Below are 21,875 nucleotides of genomic sequence, written 5' to 3'. Positions count from 1 at the left end.
CGTATAAATGGCCTCAGGGGAATCCCGAGTCCCAGGGCAATGACCCCAGGGAAATCCCGAGACCCGGAGCAATGGTCCCAGGAGAATCCAGAATCCCGGATCAATGGCCCCTGGGGAATCCCAAGTCCCCGAGCAATAGCACCAGGAGAATCCCGAGTACAGAATCAATGGCCCCAGGAGAATCCCGAGTCCCGGAGCAATAGCACCAGGAGAATCCCGAGTACAGAATCAATGGCCCCAGGAGAATCCCGAGTCCCGGAGCAATGGCGCCAGGAGAATCCCGAGTCTGGGAGCAATGGCAGCATGGGAACCCCGAGTCCCGGAGCAATGGCCCCTGGAGAATCCCGAATCCCAGAGCAATGGTCCCAGAGAATCCCGAGTCTGGGAGCAATGGCAGCAGGGGAATCCCGAGTCGCGGATCAATGGCCCCAGGAGAAAACCGACTCCCAGGACAATGACCCCAGGGAAATCCCCAGACCCAGAGCAATGATTCCAGGAGAATCCAGAATCCCGGATCAATGGCCCCTGGGGAATCCCGAGTCCCAGAGCAATGGCCCCAGGAGAATCCTGAGTCCCGGAGCAATGGCAGCAGGAGAATCCCGAGTCCCGAGTCCCAGAGCAATGGCCCCAGGGAAATCCCGAGACCCAGAGCAATGGCAGCAGGAGAATCCCGAGTCCCAGATCAATGGCCCCAGAGGAATCCCGATTCCCTGAGAAATGGCAGCAGGAGAATCCCGAGTTCCGGAGCAATGCCAGCAGGAGAATCCCGAGTCCTGGAGCAATGGCCCCAGGGGAATCCCGAGTCCCAGATCAATGGCCCCAGGGGAATCCCGAGTCCCTGATCAACGGCAGCAGAAGAATCCCGAGCCCCAGGTCAATGACCCAAGGAGAAACCAGAATCCCGGATCAGTGGCCCCAGGGGAATCCCGAGTCCCGGAGCAATGGCCCCAGGAGAATCCTGAGTCCTGGATCAATGGCCTCAGGGGAATCCCGAATCCTGGATCAATGGCAGCAGGAGAATCCCAAGTCCCGGAGCAATGGCCCCAGGGGTACCCCGAGTCCCAGAGCATGGCCCCAGGAGAATCCCAAGTCCCGGAGCAATGGCAGCAGGAGAATCCCGTGTCCCGGAGCAATGGCCCCAGGAGAATCCCGAGTCCCGTATAAATGGCCTCAGGGGAATCCCGAGTCCCAGGGCAATGACCCCAGGGAAATCCCGAGACCCGGAGCAATGGTCCCAGGAGAATCCAGAATCCCGGATCAATGGCCCCTGGGGAATCCCAAGTCCCCGAGCAATAGCACCAGGAGAATCCCGAGTACAGAATCAATGGCCCCAGGAGAATCCCGAGTCCCGGAGCAATAGCACCAGGAGAATCCCGAGTACAGAATCAATGGCCCCAGGAGAATCCCGAGTCCCGGAGCAATGGCGCCAGGAGAATCCCGAGTCTGGGAGCAATGGCAGCATGGGAACCCCGAGTCCCGGAGCAATGGCCCCTGGAGAATCCCGAATCCCAGAGCAATGGTCCCAGAGAATCCCGAGTCTGGGAGCAATGGCAGCAGGGGAATCCCGAGTCGCGGATCAATGGCCCCAGGAGAAAACCGACTCCCAGGACAATGACCCCAGGGAAATCCCCAGACCCAGAGCAATGATTCCAGGAGAATCCAGAATCCCGGATCAATGGCCCCTGGGGAATCCCGAGTCCCAGAGCAATGGCCCCAGGAGAATCCTGAGTCCCGGAGCAATGGCAGCAGGAGAATCCCGAGTCCCGAGTCCCGGATCAATGGCCCCAGGAGAATCCCGAGTCCTGGATCAGTGGCCCCAATGGAATCCCGAGGCCCAGAGCAATGGCGCCAGGAGAATCCCGAGTCCCAGAGCAATGGCCCCAGGGGAATCCCGAGACCCAGAGCAATGGCAGCAGGAGAATCCCGAGTCCCAGATCAATGGCCCCAGAGGAATCCCGATTCCCTGAGAAATGGCAGCAGGAGAATCCCGAGTTCCGGAGCAATGCCAGCAGGAGAATCCCGAGTCCTGGAGCAATGGCCCCAGGGGAATCCCGAGTCCCAGATCAATGGCCCCAGGGGAATCCCGAGTCCCTGATCAACGGCAGCAGAAGAATCCCGAGTCCCAGGTCAATGACCCAAGGAGAAACCAGAATCCCGGATCAATGGCCCCAGGGGAATCCTGAGACCCGGAGCAATGGCCCCAGGGGAATCCCGAGTCCCGGAGCAATGGCCCCAGGAGAATCCTGAGTCCTGGATCAATGGCCTCAGGGGAATCACGTGTCCCGGAGAAATGGCCCCAGGGGAATCCAGAGTCCCGGATCAATGGCCCCAGGGGAATCCTGAGACCCGGAGCAATGGCTCCAGGAGAATCCCGAGTTCCGGAGCAATGCCAGCAGGAGAATCGCGAGTCCTGGAGCAATGGCCCCAGGGGAATCCCGAGTCCCTGATCAACGGCAGCAGAAGAATCCCGAGTCCCAGGTCAATGACCCAAGGAGAAACCAGAATCCCGGAGCAATGGCCCCAGGAGAATCCCGAGTTCCGGAGCAATGCCAGCAAGAGAATCCCGAGTCCTGGAGCAATGGCCCCAGGGGAATCCCGAGTCCCAGATCAATGGCCCCAGGGGAATCCCGAGTCCCTGATCAACGGCAGCAGAAGAATCCCGAGTCCCAGGTCAATGACCCAAGGAGAAACCAGAATCCCGGATCAATGGCCCCAGGGGAATCCCGAGTCCCGGAGCAATGGCCCCAGGAGAATCCTGAGTCCTGGATCAATGGCCTCAGGGGAATCCCGAATCCTGGATCAATGGCAGCAGGAGAATCCCAAGTCCCGGAGCAATGGCCCCAGGGGTACCCCGAGTCCCAGAGCATGGCCCCAGGAGAATCCCAAGTCCCGGAGCAATGGCAGCAGGAGAATCCCGTGTCCCGGAGCAATGGCCCCAGGAGAATCCCAAGTCCCGGATAAATGGCCTCAGGGGAATCCCGAGTCCCAGGGCAATGACCCCAGGGAAATCCCAAGACCCGGAGCAATGGTCCCAGGAGAATCCAGAATCCCGGATCAATGGCCCCTGGGGAATCCCGAGTCCCGGAGCAATAGCACCAGGAGAATCCCGAGTACAGAATCAATGGCCCCAGGAGAATCCCAAGTCCCGGAGCAATGGCCCCAGGAGAATCCCAAGTCCCGGAGCAATGGCCCCAGGAGAATCCCGAGTCCCAGAGCAATGGCACAAGGTGAATCCTGAGTCCTGGATCAATGGCCTTTGGGGAATCCCGAGTCCTGGATCAATGGCAGCAGGAGAATCCTGAGTCCCGGAGCAATGGCCCCAGGGGAATCCCGAGTCCCTGATCAACGGCAGCAGAAGAATCCCGAGTCCCAGGGCAATGACCCCAGGAGAATCCAGAATCCCGGATCAATGGCCCCAGGGGAATCCTGAGACCCGGAGCAATGGCCCCAGGAGAATCCCGAGTCCCAGAGCGATGGCACCAGGTGAATCCTGAGTCCTGGATCAATGGCCTCAGGGGAATCCCAAGGCCTGGATCAATGGCTGCAGGAGAATCCTGAGTCCCAGAGCATGGCCCCAGGAGAATCCCAAGTCCCGGAGCAATGGCAGCAGGAGAATCACGTGTCCTGGAGAAATGGCCCCAGGGGAATCCAGAGTCCCGGATCAATGGCCCCAGGGGAATCCCGTGTCCCGGAGCAATGGCTCCAGCAGAATCCCAAGTCCCGGAGCAATGGCAGCAGGAAAATCCCGACTACCGGAGCAATGGCAGCAGGAAAATCCCGACTACCGGAGCAATGGCAGCAGGAGAATCCCGGGTCCCAGAGCAATGCCCCCAGGGAATCCCGAGTCCCAGAGCAATGGCAGCAGCGGAATCCTGAATCCCATTGAAATGGCCCCAGGAGAATCCAGAGTCCTGGAGCAATGGCCCCAGGGAAATTCTGAATCCCAGATGAATGGCAGCAGGAGAATCCCGAATCCCGGAGCAATGGCCCCAGGAGAATTCCCACTCCCGGAACAATGGCAGAAGGAGACTCCCGAGTCCCAGATCAATGGCCCTACAGGAATCCCGATTCCCTGAGAAATGGCAGCAGGAAAATCCCGAGTTCCGGAGCAATGCCAGCAGGAAAATCCTGAGTCCTGGAGCAATGGCAGCAAGAGAATCCCGAGTCCTGGATCAATGGCAGCAGGAGAATCCTGAGTCCTGGAGCAATGGCCCCAGGGGAATCCCGAGTCTCTGATCAACGGCAGCAGAACAATTCCGAGTCCCAGGGCAATGACCCCAGGAGAATCCAGAATCCCGGATCAATGGCCCCAGGAGAATCCAGAATCCCGGAGCAATGGCCCCAGGAGAATCCCGAGTCCCAGAGCAATGGCACCAGGTGAATCCTGAGTCCTGGATCAATGGCCTCAGGGGAATCCCGAATCCTGGATCAATGGCAGCAGGAGAATCCCAAGTCCCGGTGCAATGGCCCCAGGGGTACCCCGAGTCCCAGAGCATGGCCCCAGGAGAATCCCAAGTCCCGGAGCAATGGCAGCAGGAGAATCCCGTGTCCCGGAGCAATGGCCCCAGGAGAATCCCGAGTCCTGGATCAATGGCCTCAGGGGAATCCCGAGTCCCAGGGCAATGACCCCAGGGAAATCCCGAGACCCGGATAAATGGCCCCAGGGGAATCCAGAGTCCCGGATCAATGGCCCCAGGGGAATCCCGTGTCCCGGAGCAATGGCCCCAGCAGAATCCCGAGTCCCGGAGCAATGGCAGCAGGAAAATCCCGACTACCGGAGAAATGGCAGCAGGAGAATCCCGAGGCCCGGAGCAATGCCCCCAGGGAATCCCGAGTCCCAGAGCAATGGCAGCAGCGGAATCCTGAATCCCGTTGAAATGGCCCCAGGAGAATCCAGAGTCCTGGAGCAATGGCCCCAGGGAAATTCTGAATCCCAGATGAATGGCAGCAGGAGAATCCCGAATCCCAGAGCAATGGCCCCAGGAGAATTCCCACTCCCGGAACAATGGCAGCAGGAGACTCCCAAGTCCCAGATCAATGGCCCTAAAGGAATCCCGATTCCCTGAGAAATGGCAGCAGGAAAATCCCGAGTTCCGGAGCAATGCCAGCAGGAAAATCCTGAGTCCTGGAGCAATGGCAGCAGGAGAATCCCGAGTCCCGGAGCAATGGCTCCAGGAGAATCCTGAGTCCTGGATCAACGGCAGCAGAAGAATCCCGAGTCCCAGGGCAATGGCCACAGGGGAATCCCGAGTCCTGGATCAATGGCAGCAGGAGAATCCTCAGTCCCGGAGCAATGGCCCCAGGGGTACCCCGAGGCCCAGAGCAATGGCCCCAGGAGAATCCCAAGTCCTGGAGCAATGGTACCAGGGGAATCCTGAATGCCGGATCAATAGCAGCAGGAGAATCCCGAGCCCTAGAGCAATGGCCCCAGGGGAATCCCGAGTCCCGGATCAATGGCAGCAGGAGAATCCCGAGTCCTGCAGCAATGGCCCCAGTAGAATCCCGAGTCCTGGAGCAATGGTTCCAGGGGAATCCCGAGTCCCGGAACATGGCAGCAGGGGAATCACGAGTACCGGAGCAATGGCCCCAGGGAAATCCCGAGTCCCGGATCAATGGCAGCAGAAGAATCCCGAGTCCTGGAGCAACGGCCCCAGGGAATCCGAGACCCGGAGCAATGGTCCCAGGAGGACCCCGAGTCCTGGAGCCACAGCCCCAGGGGAATCCCGAGTCCTGGAGCAATGGCCCCAGGAGAATCCCTAGTCCCAGATCAGTGGCCCCAGGGGAATCCCAAGTCCCGGAGCAATGGCCCCAGGAGAATCCCGAGTCCTGGAGCAATGGCCCCAGGGGAATCCTGAATACTGGATCAATGGCAGCAGGAGAATCCCGAATCCCGGAGCAATGGCCCCAGGAGAATTCCCATTCCCGGAACAATGGCAGCAAGAGACTCCCAAGTCCCAGATCAATGGCCCTAAAGGAATCCCGATTCCCTGAGAAATGGCAGCAGGAAAATCCCGAGTTCCGGAGCAATGCCAGCAGGAAAATCCTGAGTCCTGGAGCAATGGCAGAAGGAGAATCCCGAGTCCCGGAGCAATGGCTCCCGGAGAATCCTGAGTCCTGGATCAACGGCAGCAGAAGAATCCCAAGTCCCAGGGCAATGGCCCCAGGAGAATCCCGAGTCCTAGATGAATGACAGCAGGAGAATCCCGAGTCCCGGAGGATGGCCTCAGGGGAATCCCGAGTGTCGGATCAATGGCCCCAGGAGAATCCTAAGTCCCGGATCAATGGCAGCAGGAGAATCCCGAGTTCTGGAGCAATGGCCCCAGGGAAATCCCGAATCCCGGATCAATGGCCCCATGGGAATCCCGAGTACTGGAGCAATGGCAGCAGGAGAATCCCGAGTCCTGGAGCAACAGCCCCAGGGGAATCCCGAGTCCTGGAGCAATGGTCCCAGGAGAATCCCGAGTCCTGGAGCAATGGCAGCAGGAGAATCCCGAGTCCTGGAGCAACAGCCCCAGGGGAATTGCAAGTCCCAGATCAATGGCAGCAGGAGAATCCCGAGTCCTGCAGCAATGGTTCCAGGGGAATCCCGAGTCCCAGAGCAATGTCAGCAGTGGAATCCTGAATCCCATTGAAATGGCCCCAGGAAAATCCTGAGTCCCAGAGCAATGGCCCCAGGAGAATCCAGAGTCCTGGAGCAATGGCCCCAGGGAAATTCTGAATCCCAGATGAATGGCAGCAGGAGAATCCCGAAACCCTGAGCAATGGCCCCAGGAGAATTCCCACTCCCGGAACAATGGCAGCAGGAGACTCCCAAGTCCCAGATCAATGGCCCCAGAGGAATCCCAATTCCCTGAGAAATGGCAGCAGGAGAATCCCGATTCCCGGAGCAATGGCCCCAGGGGTACCCCGAGTCCCAGAGCAATGGCCCCAGGAGAATCCCAAGTCCTGGAGCAATGGTCCCAGGGGAATCCTGAATGCCGGATCAATGGTCCCAGGAGAATCCCGAGTCCTGGATCAATGGTCCCAGGGGAATCCCGAGTCCCGGAATATGGCAGCAGGGGAATCACGAGTACCGGAGCAATGGCCCCAGGGGAATCCCGAGTCCTGGATCAATGGCAGCAGGAGAATCCTGAGTCCTGGAGCAATGGTTCCAGGGGAATCCTGAATGCTGGATCAATGGCAGCAGGAGAATCCCGAGTCCTGGAGCAATGGCCCCAGGGGAATCCCGAGTCCCGGAGCAATGGTCCCAGCGGAATCCCGAGTCCTGGAGCAATGGCCCCAGGGAAATCCCGAGTCCCGGATCAATGGCAGCAGAAGAATCCCGACTCCTGGAGCAATGGCCCCAGGAGAATCCTGAGTCCTGGAGCAACAGCCCCAGGGGAATCCGAGTCCCGGAGCAATGGTCCCAGGGGAATCCTGAATGCCGGATCAATGGCAGCAGGAGAATCCCGAGTCCTGGAGTAAGGGCCCCAGGGGAATCCCGAGTCCCGGAACATGGCAGCAGGGGAATCACGAGTACCGGAGCAATGGCCCCAGGGTAATCCCGAGTCCCGGATCAATGGCAGCAGGAGAATACCGAGTCCTGGAGCAATGGTGCCAGGGGAATCCTGAATGCTGGATCAATGGCAGCAGGAGAATCCCGAGTCCTAGAGCAATGGCCCCAGGGGAATCCCGAGTCCCGGAGCAATGGTCCCAGCGGAATCCCCAGTCCTGGAGCAATGGCCCCAGGGAAATCCCGAGTCCCGGATCAATGGCAGCAGAAGAATCCCGAGTCCTGGAGCAATGGCCCCAGGAGAATCCCGAGTCCTGGAGCAATGGCCCCAGGAGGACCCCGAGTCCTGGAGCCACAGCCCCAGTGGAATCACGAGTCCCGGAGCAATGGGCACAGGGGAATCCCGAGTCCTGGAGCAATGGCCCCAGGAGAATCCCTAGTCCCGGATCAGTGGCCCCAGGGGAATCCCAAGTCCCGGAGCAATGGCCCCAGGAGAATCCAGAGTCCTGGAGCAATGGCCCCAGGGGAATCCTGAATACCGGATCAATGGCAGCAGGAGAATCCCGAGTCCCGGAACAATGGCCCCAGGAGAATCCCGAGTCCTAGATGAATAGCAGCAGGAGAATCCCGAGTCCCGGAGGATGGCCCCAGGGGAATCCCGGGTGTCGGATCAATGGCCCCAGGAGAATCCCAAGTCCCGGATCAATGGCAGCAGCAGAATCCCGAGTTCTGGAGCAATGGCCCCAGGGAAATCCTGAGTCCCGGATCAATGGCCCCATCGGAATCCCGAGTCCTGGAGCAATGCCAGCAGGAGAATCCCGAGTCCTGGAGCAACAGCCCCAGGGGAATCCCGAGTCCCGGAGCAATGGCCCCAGGAGAATCCCGAGTCCTGGAGCAATGGCAGTAGGAGAATCCAGAGTCCTGGAGCAATGCCCCCAGGGGAATTCAGAGTCCTGGAGCTATGGCCCCAGGGAATCCCGAGTCCCAGAGCAAAGGCAGCAGTGGAATCCTGAATCCCGGAGCAATTGCCCCAGGGGAATCCCGAGTGCCGGATGAATGGCCCCAGGAGAATTCTGAGTCCCAGAGCAATGGCCCCAGGAGAATTCAGAGTCCTGGAGCAATGGTCCCAGGGAAATTCTGAATCCCAGATGAATGGCAGCAGGAGAATCCCGATTCCCGGAGCAATGGCCCCAGGAGAATCCCCACTCCTGGATCAACGGCAGCAGGAGACTCCCGAGTCCCAGATCAATGGCCCCAGAGGAATCCCGATTCCCTGAGAAATGGCAGCAGGAGAATCCTGGGGTCGGAGCAATGCCAGCAGGAGAATCCCGAGTCCTGGATGAATGGCAGCAGGAGAATCCCGACTCCCGGAGCAATGACCCCAGGGGTACCCCGAGTCCTGGATCAATGGCAGCAGGAGAATCCCAAGTCCCGGAGCAATGGCCCCAGGGGTACCCCGAGTCCCAGAGCAATGGCCCCAGGAGAATCCTGAGTCCCGGAGCAATGGCCCCAGGAGAATCCCGAGTCCCGGAGCAATGGCCTCAGGGGAATCCCGAGTCCTAGAGCAATGGCACCAGGTGAATCCTGAATCCCGGATCAATGGCAGCAGGGAAATCCCTAATCCCAGAGCAATTGCCGCAAGAGAATCCCGAGTCCCTGAGAAATGGCCCCAGGGGAATCCCGAGTCCCGTAGCAATGGCCCCAGTAGAATCCCGATTCCCGGAGCAATGGCAGCAGGAGAATCAATGCCCCCAGGGGAATTCAGAGTCGTGGAGCAATGGCCCCAGGGAATCCCGAGTCCCAGAGCAATGGCAGCAGCGGAATCCTGAGTCCCAGAGCAATGGCCCCAGGAGAATCCAGAGTCCTGGATCAATGGCCCCAGGGAAATTCTGAATCCCAGAAGAATGGCAGCAAGAGAATCCTGATTCCCGGAGTAATGGCCCCAGGAGAATCCCCACTCCCTGATCAATGGCAGCAGGAGACCCCCAAGTCCCTGATCAATGGCCCCAGGGGAATCCCGAGTCCCGGATTAATGGCAGCAGGAGAAACCCGAGTCCTGCAGCAATGGCCCCAGTAGAATCCCGAGTCCTGGATCAATGGCAGCAGGAAAATTCGGAGTCCCAGAGCAATGGCCACAGGAGAATCCCGAGTCCCGGAGCAATGGCACCAGGAGAATCCCCACTCCCTGATCAATGGCAACAGGAGACCCCCAAGTCCCTGATCAATGGCCCCAGGGGAATCCCGAGTCCCGGAACATGGCAGCAGGGGAATCACGAGTCCCGGAGCAATGGCCCCAGGGGAATCCCAAGTCCCGGATCAATGGCAGCAGGAAAATTCGGAGTCCCAGAGCAATGGCCACAGGAGAATCCCGAGTCCTGGAGCAATGGCACCAGGGGAATCCCGACTCCCGGACCAATGACCCCAGGAGAATCCCTAGTCCCGGACCAATGGCCCCAGGGGAATCCTGAGTCCCGGACCAATGGCCCCAGGAGAATCCCTAGTCCCGGACCAATGGCCCCAGGAGAATCCCTAGTCCCGGACCAATGGCCCCAGGGGAATCCCGAGTCCCGGATTAATGACCCCAGGAGAATCCCTAGTCCCGGACCAATGGCCCCAGGGGAATCCTGAGTCCCGGAGCAATGGCCCCAGGGGAATCCCAAGTCCCGGATCAATGGCAGCAGGAAAATTCGGAGTCCCAGAGCAATGGCCACAGGAGAATCCCGAGTCCTGGAGCAATGGCACCAGGGGAATCCCGACTCTCGGACCAATGACCCCAGGAGAATCCCTAGTCCCGGACCAATGGCCCCAGGGGAATCCTGAGTCCCGGACCAATGGCCCCAGGAGAATCCCTAGTCCCGGACCAATGGCCCCAGGAGAATCCCTAGTCCCGGACCAATGGCCCCAGGGGAATCCTGAGTCCCGGAGCAATGGCCCCAGGGGAATCCACAAGTCCCGGAGCAATTGATCCAGGAGAATCCCTAGTCCCGGACCAATGGCCCCAGGGGAATCCTGAGTCCCAGACCAATGGCCCCAGGGGAATCCCGAGTCCCGGAGCAATGGCCCCAGGGGAATCCCGAGTCCCGGAGCAATGGCCCCAGGGGAATCCTGAGTCCCGGATTAATGACCCCAGGAGAATCCCTAGTCCCGGACCAATGGCCCCAGGGGAATCCTGAGTCCCGGAGCAATGGCCCCAGGGGAATCCAGAGTCCCGGAGCAATGGCCCCAGGGGAATCCCGAGTCCTGGATTAATGGCCCCAAGCGAATTCCGAGTCCCGGATCAATGGCCCGAGGAGAATCCCGCGCCCAGAGCAGTGGCCCCAGGGGAATCCCGAGTCCCGGAGCATGGCCCCAGGAGAATCCCAAGTCTCGGATCAATGGCAGCAAGAGAATCCAGAGTTCTGGAGCAATGGCCCCAGGGAAATCCCGAGTCCCGGATCAATGGCCCCAGGGGAATCCAGAGTCCTGGAGCAATGGCAGCAGGAGAATCCCGAGTCCTGGAGCAACAGCCCCAGGGGAATCCCGAGTCCTGGAGCAATGGCACCAGGGGAATCCCGACTCTCGGACCAATGACCCCAGGAGAATCCCTAGTCCCGGACCAATGGCCCCAGGGGAATCCTGAGTCCCGGATCAATGGCCCCATGGGAATCCCGAGTACTGGAGCAACAGCCCCAGGGGATTCCAGAGTCCCGGAGCAATGGCAGCAGGAGAATCCTGAGTCCCGGAGCAATGGCCCCAGGGGAATCCACAAGTCCCGGAGCAATTGATCCAGGAGAATCCCTAGTCCCGGACCAATGGCCCCAGGGGAATCCTGAGTCCCAGACCAATGGCCCCAGGGGAATCCCGAGTCCCGGAGCAATGGCCCCAGGGGAATCCCGAGTCCCGGAGCAATGGCCCCAGGGGAATCCTGAGTCCCGGATTAATGACCCCAGGAGAATCCCTAGTCCCGGACCAATGGCCCCAGGGGAATCCTGAGTCCCGGAGCAATGGCCCCAGGGGAATCCAGAGTCCCGGAGCAATGGCCCCAGGGGAATCCCGAGTCCTGGATTAATGGCCCCAAGCGAATTCCGAGTCCCGGATCAATGGCCCGAGGAGAATCCCGCGCCCAGAGCAGTGGCCCCAGGGGAATCCCGAGTCCCGGAGCATGGCCCCAGGAGAATCCCAAGTCTCGGATCAATGGCAGCAAGAGAATCCAGAGTTCTGGAGCAATGGCCCCAGGGAAATCCCGAGTCCCGGATCAATGGCCCCAGGGGAATCCAGAGTCCTGGAGCAATGGCAGCAGGAGAATCCCGAGTCCTGGAGCAACAGCCCCAGGGGAATCCCGAGTCCCGGAGCAATGGTCCCAGGAGAATCCCAAGTCCTGGAGCAATGGCAGCAGGAGAATCCTGAGTCCTGGAGCAACAGCCCCAGGGGAATCCAGAGTCCCGGATCAATGGCCCCATGGGAATCCCGAGTACTGGAGCAACAGCCCCAGGGGATTCCAGAGTCCCGGAGCAATGGCAGCAGGAGAATCCAGAGTCCTGGAGCAATGGCCCCAGGGGAATCCCGAGTCCTGGAGCAATGGCCCCAGGGGAATCCCGAGTCCTGGAGCAATGGCAGCAGGAGAATCCAGAGTCCTGGAGCAATGGCCCCAGGGGAATCCCGATTCCTGGAGCAATGGCCCCAGGGGAATCCCGATTCCTGGAGCAATGGCCCCAGGGGAATCCCGATTCCCGGAGCAATGGCCCCAGGGGAATCCCGATTCCCGGAGCAATGGCCCCAGGGGAATCCCGATTCCCGGATCAATGGCCCCAGGAGAATCCCGAGTCCCGGATCAATGGCCCCAGGAGAATCCCGAGTCCCGGATCAATGGCCCCAGGGGAATCCCGAGTCCCGGATCAATGGCCCCGGGAGAATCCCGAATCCGGGAGTGGCACAAGTTGAAGCAAATCCGAGTTGCTGCTGCGTGTGGAACAGCCTTGAGGTGAAGCATGTGGGACAGCTTTCAGAATCCCTGCTGTGGGGAAACAGGCCCAAACTAGTCCACACCGACCCTTTGAAGAGGAACTCACTCAGGCTTATTCCCCTCCCCTGTTATCCTATATTTCCCCTTGAGTCATGCCCCTGACACTACAGGCAGTTTAGCATGGCCAATCCATCTTAACATGCACATCTTTGGACTGTGGGAGGAAACTGGAGCACCCAGAGATCAACGCAGACACGGGGAGAACGTACAAACTCCACACAGTCAGTCACCCCGAGGCTGGGATCAAACCTATCTTACCGAACTGTAAAGTAAATCCTTGTCACAATGTTATAATTACCTCATTCTCAGACACAGGAAGCGATGGTATTGCTTTCCTTTTAATCCTCTTGCACAGCATCCCTATTTTTTTACTCGAAGATTTGAACCTGTGTACTTGTACCGAAGATGGCACCATTAAAAAGCAGCCATTGTAAAACCTTTTCGCTGTACTCCTGTGCTGGAGGACAAGTGGCAATAAAGGATATTCTATTCTGAGTTCAACCTTTCTCAGCTTCATATAACCCCTGCAAGGGTTCGAACAAAATACTTTTCGTCTTGACTTTCAAGTGGAAAGCTACTTTCTAACTTATCACAAGGAACTTCGGAGGAGATTGACCAGGATGTTGCCTGGTCTGGAGGGAAGGTCTTACCAGGAAAGGCTGAGGGACTTGAGGCTGTTTTCGTTGGAGAGAAGATTGAGAGGTGACTTAATCAGGATGTATAAGATAATCGGGGATGAGATAGAGTGGACAGTGAGAGCTTTTTTCCTGGAATGGTGATGGCTAGCACAAGGGGACATAGCTTTAAATTGGGGGGGTGATAGATATAGGACAGATATCAGGGGTAATTTCTTTACTCAGACAGTAGTAGGACCGTGGAACACGCTGCCTGCAACAGCAGTAGACTCGCCGATGTTAAGGGCATTGGATAGGCATATGGATAATAATGTAACGGTGTCGGCGAGATGGGCTTCACCTTAATTTCGCAGGTCGGTGCAACATCAAGGCCGAAGGGCCTGTACTGCGCTGGAATGTTTTCTGTCCTGTTACACAGGAGAAACTGTATTCTCACACCTAACTTCAACAAGTTAACGTCAATTGAAACCAAATGTCTCCTGCGTTCTGAGTTTTTCTCCTAAGCAAAAGAATTCACTCCTACTACTGCTAAAGCAGAAGGCAGTTCATGTGTTTCAATATTTACTCTGCTTGTAGAATTCTCACAATGCTGTCTCCCATATGGTTTGAAAGAAAAAAATTACAATTCCAGAAAATCTGGCTGTTCAGTCATTAAATCCTCTCATACATAGAGACCAAAACACAAGCGCACATAATATAATTTATTTTACATTTTGAACAGTTTTGCCCATAACGTTTTCAATGCTTCAGTCCTCTGGGTCATCCCTGAGTGTAAGAAAGACCAAACTGTTTGGCCACAGCCTCCCTCACTACCACTGTCACTTCCCTCCATATTGTTGGATGCAACTCATCTCAGCCCAACACACGAAATGAAAGACGACCGATCCAACACACCACAGCATCAATTCTCAACCCCTCTGGCGTCTGCGTTAACAACAAACTCCAATCCCAGCAGTCACTTGTGAACTCTCTGGTGCTTCAGCAGGGTGGAAGACTGGCTGAATCCCTTCTTACACTTGGAGCAGATGAATGGTCTCTCCCCGGTGTGAACTCGCTTGTGTTTAGTGAGGTCTGAGGATCGCCTGAACCCAGTCCCACAGTCGGAGCACCTGAACGGTCTCTCGTCCGTGTGAACGCGTTGATGGGACATCAGTTCCTTGGAACACTTAAAGCACTTCCCGCACTCGGGACATTTGAAAGGTTTGTCCCCGGTGTGAATTCGCTGGTGAACGGTGAGGTCAGATGACTGCCTGAACCCGGTCCCACAGTGGCAGCACCGGAACGGTCTCTCGTTGGTATGGATCCGCTGATGGGACATCAGTTCCCAGGAACTTCGAGAACACTTCCCACAGTCGGGACATTTGAAAGGTCTCTCATCGGTGTGAACCCGCTGGTGTCTCCGCAGATTGTATGACTGAGTGAATCGCTTGTCACAATAGGAGCAGGTGAACGGTCCCTCTGCATCGTGAACTCGGCGGTGTCTGAGCAGAGTGGATGACTGAATGAATCCCTTCCCACACAGCGAGCAGGTGAATGGCCTCTCCCCGGTGTGGACTCGCTGGTGGACGGTGAGTTGAGACGACCGCTTGAAGCCAGTCCCACAGTGAGAGCACCTGAACGGCCTCTCGTCCGTGTGGACGCGCTGGTGGGACATCAGTTCCCCCGAGCTTTTGTAGCACCTCCCACAGTCTTGGCACTTGAACGGTCTCTCCCCGGTGTGAAGGCGTTGGTGTATTAGCAGGTGGGACGGCTCCGTGAATCCCTTGCCACACTCGGAGCAGGAGAACGGTCTCTCCACGGTGTGGACTCTCCGGTGCGAGAGCAGGTGGGACAACTGGGAAAATCCCTTGCCACATTCGGGGCAGGTAAACGGTCTCTCTCCGGTGTGAATGCGCCGATGGGTTTCCACCTTTGATGGGGAACTGAAAGCCTTCCCACAAACGCCACACTTCCACGGTTTCTCCCCAGTGTCACTGCAGTTGTGTCTCGACAGGCCAGACGGTCGACTGAAGTTTCGTCCACAGACAGAACACGTGTAAACGTTCTCCCCACTTCCAACGGTGATTTCACTCCCCATGTTCCAAATCCAACAGCGTTCAGGTCAGATGCTTGTTTGCAGTTTCACAATTGCAAATGCCTCCCAGCTGATCTCCTGCCAAACTGATTCCAAACAGAAAAAGATGGGACCCACAAAAATCTCAAAGTCAGGTTGTGCGTGAGCCGAATGGATCTGGCAAACTGACAGGCTGGTACGAGGAAATGGCAAAAAAAAACTCCGACCGCGAAAGTTATCATAAAAATCTAACTGGTTCAGTCACGTCCTTGAGGGAATGGAATCTGTCCAGACCTACCCTCGGCCCTGGCCTCAATGAGAGAGCAAAGAGGGAGGGAGTTGGAAGGGAGAGAGAGGCAGTTAAAATAGAGGAATTTTAGACTTGATTGGAACTGCGTCAGAATCTCCAAAACCCCTCACTGAAGGGCCAGAGAAGCGGCAATCGGTGAAGACGATCAGATTTGCATTTCCTCCAAAACTGTCCTGCCTGTCTCAAACCCTGTCCTGAATGAGGAGAAGGTTCCCTTATTTCGCTATTGGGAAGACTGACTCCGTGGTCTTCAGGCCCCTGACTCCCTCACCACCAACACCGTCCCTGCTAACTGTTTTAAGGCTGAACCAGACTATCCACGGAAGTTCCCTCCACTTTTTAAAATTGAAATTAAACGTCCGCCTGGCTGTGTCCATCAAACACTCGCAGGACGGATGCAACATAGTGTTAGATACAGAATAAAGCATCCTCTGTGCTTTGAAACTGAAATGAATGCTCCCCTCCACCCTTTTAAACTGATAGTAAAGCTCCCTTTGTCACTAACTCCATCAAGCACTCCCCAGACAGGGACAGCAGAGTCTGAAACAGAGTAAAGCTCACTCTACCTCTCTAAACCACTTGGAAAGCTGCTCGACCAGCCCCTCATAGGGCACGGTAATAAAATACAAATTAACACTCATGGAAATTTAAGGAAATAGCATCTTATGAAATTAAAATGACACTTTCCACAGTGATGACACAGCGCCCACTGCTCCCCCTAGGGGTCTCCGTCGTGCCAGTGAGTAGCGCACGCTCCATCACCAAGGGACACTCAAGAGGAATCATAACTGCCGAATGTTCCCGCTAACCTGAGCAGCTGTGCATGTGTGCAGCTACGGCAATGTTCAATGCTCAGGGATAGGTGTCCGCACGCCAAATCACGGCAATGTTCAATGCTCAGGGATTGGAGTCAGCACGCCCAATCACGGCAATGTTCAATGCTCAGGGGTTGGAGTCAGGACACCCAATCACGGCAATGTTCAATGCTCAGGGATTGGTGTCCGCACGCCAAATCACGGCAATGTTCAATGCTCAGGGGTTGGAGTCAGGACACCCAATCACGGCAATGTTCAATGCTCAGGGATTGGAGTCAGCACGCCCAATCACGGCAATGTTCAATGCTCAGGGATTGGAGTCAGCACGCCCAATCACGGCAATGTTCAATGCTCAGGGATAGGTGTCCGCACGGCCAATCACGGCAATGTTCAATGCTCAGGGATTGGTGTCCGCACGCCCAATCACGGCAATGTTCAATGCTCAGGGATTGGTGTAAAATAAAACCTATTGTTATTTATTTGGACATCTATCACTGTTCCTTCATGATAATTTGTCATCTAACCTGTAATTCCTTACGTACCAGCATTGTGGGAGCACCTTCTCCCGGCAATCACCAAGGAGGTCATTGGCAACTGGGGATTAGCAATATTTACTGACACTTGCAGAGAGAAAGACAAGAGTTAATACTTCAGGACATTCAAAATTAATTACAGGGAATAAACATGGTGCAGAATTTGATGGTTAAGATCAGCAGAAGAGAAAATAACTGAAGGGCAGAAAAAATAATTCCTGACTGGGAGATACGATGGAAAGATGAAGCTTTTAAGTCAGCAGCATATGGTCATGGTATGAGCAGTGGTGGATATCTCATTGAGACACGTTTGGATAAATAGCAGAGATGTACTAAACAGCCAAGTTTCTGTATCATTAGAGACAAGGGAAGGAAGGAAGCAAAATAATGCAATCTCAAAATCGATTCTGCCCCTCAGTGAAGGAGATCTGCCAGTCCGAGAGTGACAGAACATATTACAAGTCAGAGAGGACAGCAGTGGAAGCTCAAATTTGTTGATGAATGGTCAAAAATGTTCAACTCTGGAACATACTGCTGGAGACTGCAGCTGGAAAGAAATCCAAATAAAATGCCTAGGAAGAGGGTGATATCACCGTGCAATTATCGGGAACGTCACACATAAGAGCAAAGAGCATCTAGGTCTCTGCAAACCAGAGACCAAGACACGTTGTGAAGGGCAGGAGGATCCCTGAGAGAGGGCAGACTGGTTCAGACACCAAAATGGCTCAGCAATGAGGGATTTTAGTTGGGATGCAAGGTGGGAGCAATTAAACCTGAAGGGACATTTGACAAAATTGATGGGTTTATGATTGGTTTAGATAAGGTAGAGAAAGAAAATTACTGGGAGGCCAGGTTCAAGACTCACCTGCTCCAGACTGTGTTCAACAACATCTCTGAACAGGTTGATTCGAGAAGAAAAAAAGTAAGGAAATGGTTCACATTAGCTGATAGGAAGTGGATCACTGGAATCGGATTTAAGGTTTTAGACAAGTTCCGGGAATGCTTTACAAATCTCTGGAGGGGACACAGCAGGTTAAAAGGGTAGTTAAGGAGGCAGAAGGGAATTTACCTTTATCAGTTGCAGAAGAGCAGCAAATTCTGTTGGAGTGATACAGGAATTTGATTATGATACAACTGGAGTACTGTATGCTGTGTTCTGGTCTCCACACTATAGGATTGGAAGAGATAGACTGCATAGGGGTTTCACCAGGATGTTGCCTGGTATTTAAGCTCTGAAGAGAGCCTGGATAAGCTCTGGGTGTTGCTTCCCTTTTGTGCAGATTATCTTAAGGAGGACTGGATAAAGAGGCCTCAGATTATGAGGGGCATGGACATGATTAGACAGTAGCTTTTCCCATTAGTCCAAGGGCCAATGACAAAGGGGCATAACTTTAAAATGAAAGGCAGGAGGTTTAGAGAGAACTTGAGTATTTTCATTTTCAGCCAGAGTGTGGTCAGAGTCTGGAATGCACTGCCTATGAGGGGAGTCGAGGAGGGGAACCCCACAAACATTTATAAAACTACTTGAAAAGCATTTGAAATGTCACAACATTCAAGGCTGTGGGCCTAGTGCTGGAAAGTGAGACCAGTGTAGATTTAGACTAGCTTCGGCAATACGTCGGTGGAGCAGCGGACAGTGTGGAAGAATGTTACAGGTTGCAGGGAGACTTGGATAAACTGCAGAATTGGGCTGAGAGGTGGCGAATGGCGTTCAGTGAGGTGATGCACTTTGGGAAGAATAACAGGAAGGCAGAGTACTGGGTCGATGGAAAGATTCTTGGTAGCATGGATGTGCAGAGAGATCTTGAAGTCCATGTACACAGGTCCCTGAACGTTGCCACCCAGGTGGATAGAGCTGTTAAGGCATATGGTGTGTTAGGTTTCATTCGTAGAGGGATTGAGTTCCGGAGCCGCAATATCATGCTGCAACCGTACAAAACACTAGTGCGGCCACACTTGGAATATTGTGTACAGTTCTGGTCGCCACATTCCGGGAAGAATGTGGAAGCATTGGAAAAGGTGCAGAGGAGATTTACCCGGATGTTGCCTGGTCTGGAGGGAAGGCTGAGAGACTTGAACCTGTTCTCATTGGCAAGAAGGAGGTTAAGAGGGGATTCGATAGAGACATACAAGATGATCAGAGGATTTGAGAGGGTAGACAGTGACAGTCTTTTTTCTAGGATGATGACGTCAGCGTGTACGAGGGGGGATAGCTGCAAATTGAGGGGTGATAGATTTAAGACAGATGTCAGAGGCAGGTTCTTTACGCATAGAGTGGTAAGGGTGTGGAATGCCCTACCTGCCAATGTAGTCAACTCAGCCACATTAGGGAGACTTAAACAATCCTTAGATAAGCACATGGATGATTTTGGGATAGTGTAGGGGGACGGGCTGAGAATTGTTCACAGGTCAGCGCAACATCGAGGGCTGAAGGGCCTGTTCTGCGCTGTATTGTTCTGTGTTCTACACAAATTTGATGGGCCTCTTCAGTACTGGACTGTGTGATAGGAAGAAGAAATTATATGTAATGAGTGGAACTGTCAGGGAGCTCAATACTTACACTCAAAAGCCAATGCCATCCAGGTTCTGGTGACTTGAGTGATAGTGTCAGATTTTCATGTGAGGTTTGGTTTGAGTATCATGACTGTGAATCCTCTTTAAATATTCTGTAAAAAAGTTTAGAACAGTTAGTGTCAAGCCAGGTTAGAAATTCAGACAAGCAAATTATTCCTTTTGAGTTTTCTGTGTGTTATGTCCTCCCTTCCAAGCCTCAGTAAAAGAAGTTTCCAAAATATATCATTGTCAGTACAGGATAGAAAAGAGACATATCCAGCTTTAAACAGTAACACTGTTTTTGTCTCTGCATAGAGGCTGCCAAACCTCTCGAGTTGCTCCAGGATCTTCTGTCCCTGCTTCACATTGCTGCTCATTGTATTGACAGACCCTCAACTCGAGGACAAGGTCTACTCAGGATTGTGACTTTTTGCACAAGGTCTTCATATAATCGAATGAAACCGCATTGGCGAAGGTGAGTGCTGCAGATGGTGGAGATCAGAGTCGAGAGTGGGGCGCTGGAAAAGCACAGCAGGCCGGGCAGCATCCGAGGTGCAGGACAGTCGACATTTGGTGCAAATGTCCTTCCTTCCTGATGTAGGGCTTCTGCCCGAAACGCCGACTCTCCTGCTCCTCGGATGCTGCCTGGCCCGCTGCGCTTTTCCAGCACCGCACCGTTGGCTGTAACCACGTTGAGTTGAAACATGTGGTGCTGGAAAAACACAGCAGGCCAGGCAGCATCCGAGGAGCAGGAGAATCGACGTTTCGGGCATTAGGGCCTTCTTCAGGAATCTCTGCCCCGAAGCTCTTCAGCCACGTCCCGAAACAGACTCGCTACCGCAGCCACAGCTCTTTCCTCAGCACCTGCCTACAGAACCGACTGACCCCCCCCATGGACTCCAGACTACACTCAGACCGAGACAATTTGGACCCTCTGCCCTGTGGGCTCACTGGGCACATGGAACAGGACTTCCTGCAAGGTAGTGCGATGCAGAAAGCAGGATTGTCATCCCTTTTCAGCAAGGCACTGGGAGTGAAAGGCTACTGCAGCAGGCTGCACAAGTTGTCTCAATTCTGAACAATGAGCAGCACATTCCTCCCTGCCCATTCCAGGCGTTGCCCTAAACAAACATGGCCGCCACGCAACGCCCCGCTGCATCGCTGCCCATAACAAAGATGGCGGCCAGGGCCTGTTTACAGCGCGGAAGCCTTTGCTCGAGTAGTCGTCCCGTTCGGTTCACACAGGGGGAACCCTAAGTTTTTGCATTCGGGGTTTGCGATATATGCAAGATTTCCGCAGGGCCTCTATCTCTCCCTCCCCATCGCTTGAGCCTTACCGTTTGCAGAGCCGGAACGAAACCATCCGGCCATCAGCATATCCCACACGGCGCCGGTCACCTTCCGCACTACGCATGCGCACCGCTCCTGTCGTCAGCGCATAGGGGACATTCCGAACCGCGCGGGATTCTGGGCTAACCATCCGCCATGGTTCCGTTTCTTTGCCCTGAATTTGTTGCCGTGGTGTTTTGAGGGTGTTCTGCATCACTAACACGCCCGACACTCGAAGAATAGAAATCTAAAGCCCGGAATGGAGTCTCTACTCCAGGGCCTGATTGAGCTGCTGCATCCAGCTTTGTTATTACCCCGCAACCTATGCCCCACTTCAGACTCTGCAGTTCTCACGTTATTTTGATTTGTGTAATCTTAAATGTCAAAATCATTCCCAGCGCAGAATACAGAATTTAAATAATGAAGTCGTACAAATTTGATTCTCCTGGAATCCTGTGAAGAAGAAACTTTGCATCTCTCAGTCCACTCACATACAGAGCGATGGATATTTAATGTTTATTTTAAATTAATCCCAATTTTCTATCATGTTTCTCAGTGACACTACTTTACACGGTTTTCAAACAAATCACCTATTCAAAGGTGTGTAAACAGTCAATGCTTATATATAATTCTGAATGTTCAAGGGCTTCAGTTGATAGTCCACAAACGCCAATGCACAGCAAGTCCAGGAAAAGCTGGAGCAGTTCTGGGCTCTGTTTGTCAATAACGAAGTTGGGCAGGTGGAATGAGGTGTTCTTATACTCAGGAGAAAGTGAGGACTGCAGATACTGGAGATCAGAGTCGAAGAGTGTGGTGCTGGAAACACACAGCCGGTCAGGCAGCATCCAAGGAACAGGAGAATCAATGATTCGAGCATTAGGATTCCCAGCATGGTGTTTGATGGGACACTCAACCACGAGTGCCCTCTCATAATTTTCCCCAGGTCCCATTCCTCCCTCCTAGAAGTGATAGGGTTTCCTTTCTCCTCATTTTCCAAATTATCATGCTTCTTTTTCAACTCATTCAGATCTACAGCACAGGGAAAGACATTTAAAACCATCATGTCTGGGCCACTCAAAGCAATCAGCATACTATTCTAAACCCATTTTACAGCACAGGATCCACAGTATTATATGCTTTGGCATTGCAGTTG

At 54.7% G+C, this 21,875-nt stretch overlaps 1 protein-coding gene across 1 annotated transcript in view; it reads right to left on the bottom strand.

Annotated features, from left to right (window-relative positions):
* Positions 1 to 20,796, bottom strand: part of LOC140460474 (uncharacterized) — a 42,902-nt gene extending 22,106 nt beyond the window's left edge. The window contains exons 1-3 of the mRNA XM_072555022.1: positions 20,731 to 20,796; positions 19,401 to 19,506; positions 14,089 to 15,289 (exon numbers count right to left, since the gene is read on the bottom strand). Of these exons, the coding sequence (XP_072411123.1) occupies positions 14,089 to 15,206 (1,118 nt within the window). The 5' untranslated portion in view covers positions 15,207 to 15,289; positions 19,401 to 19,506; positions 20,731 to 20,796. The remainder of the gene's footprint in view (positions 1 to 14,088; positions 15,290 to 19,400; positions 19,507 to 20,730) is intronic.
* Positions 20,797 to 21,875: the final 1,079 nt, after the last annotated feature.

Source organism: Chiloscyllium punctatum, chromosome 36 (assembly GCF_047496795.1).
Source record: "Chiloscyllium punctatum isolate Juve2018m chromosome 36, sChiPun1.3, whole genome shotgun sequence".
NCBI classification, from domain to species: Eukaryota; Metazoa; Chordata; class Chondrichthyes; order Orectolobiformes; family Hemiscylliidae; genus Chiloscyllium; species Chiloscyllium punctatum.
This window is presented reverse-complemented; position numbering and strand designations above follow the sequence as displayed.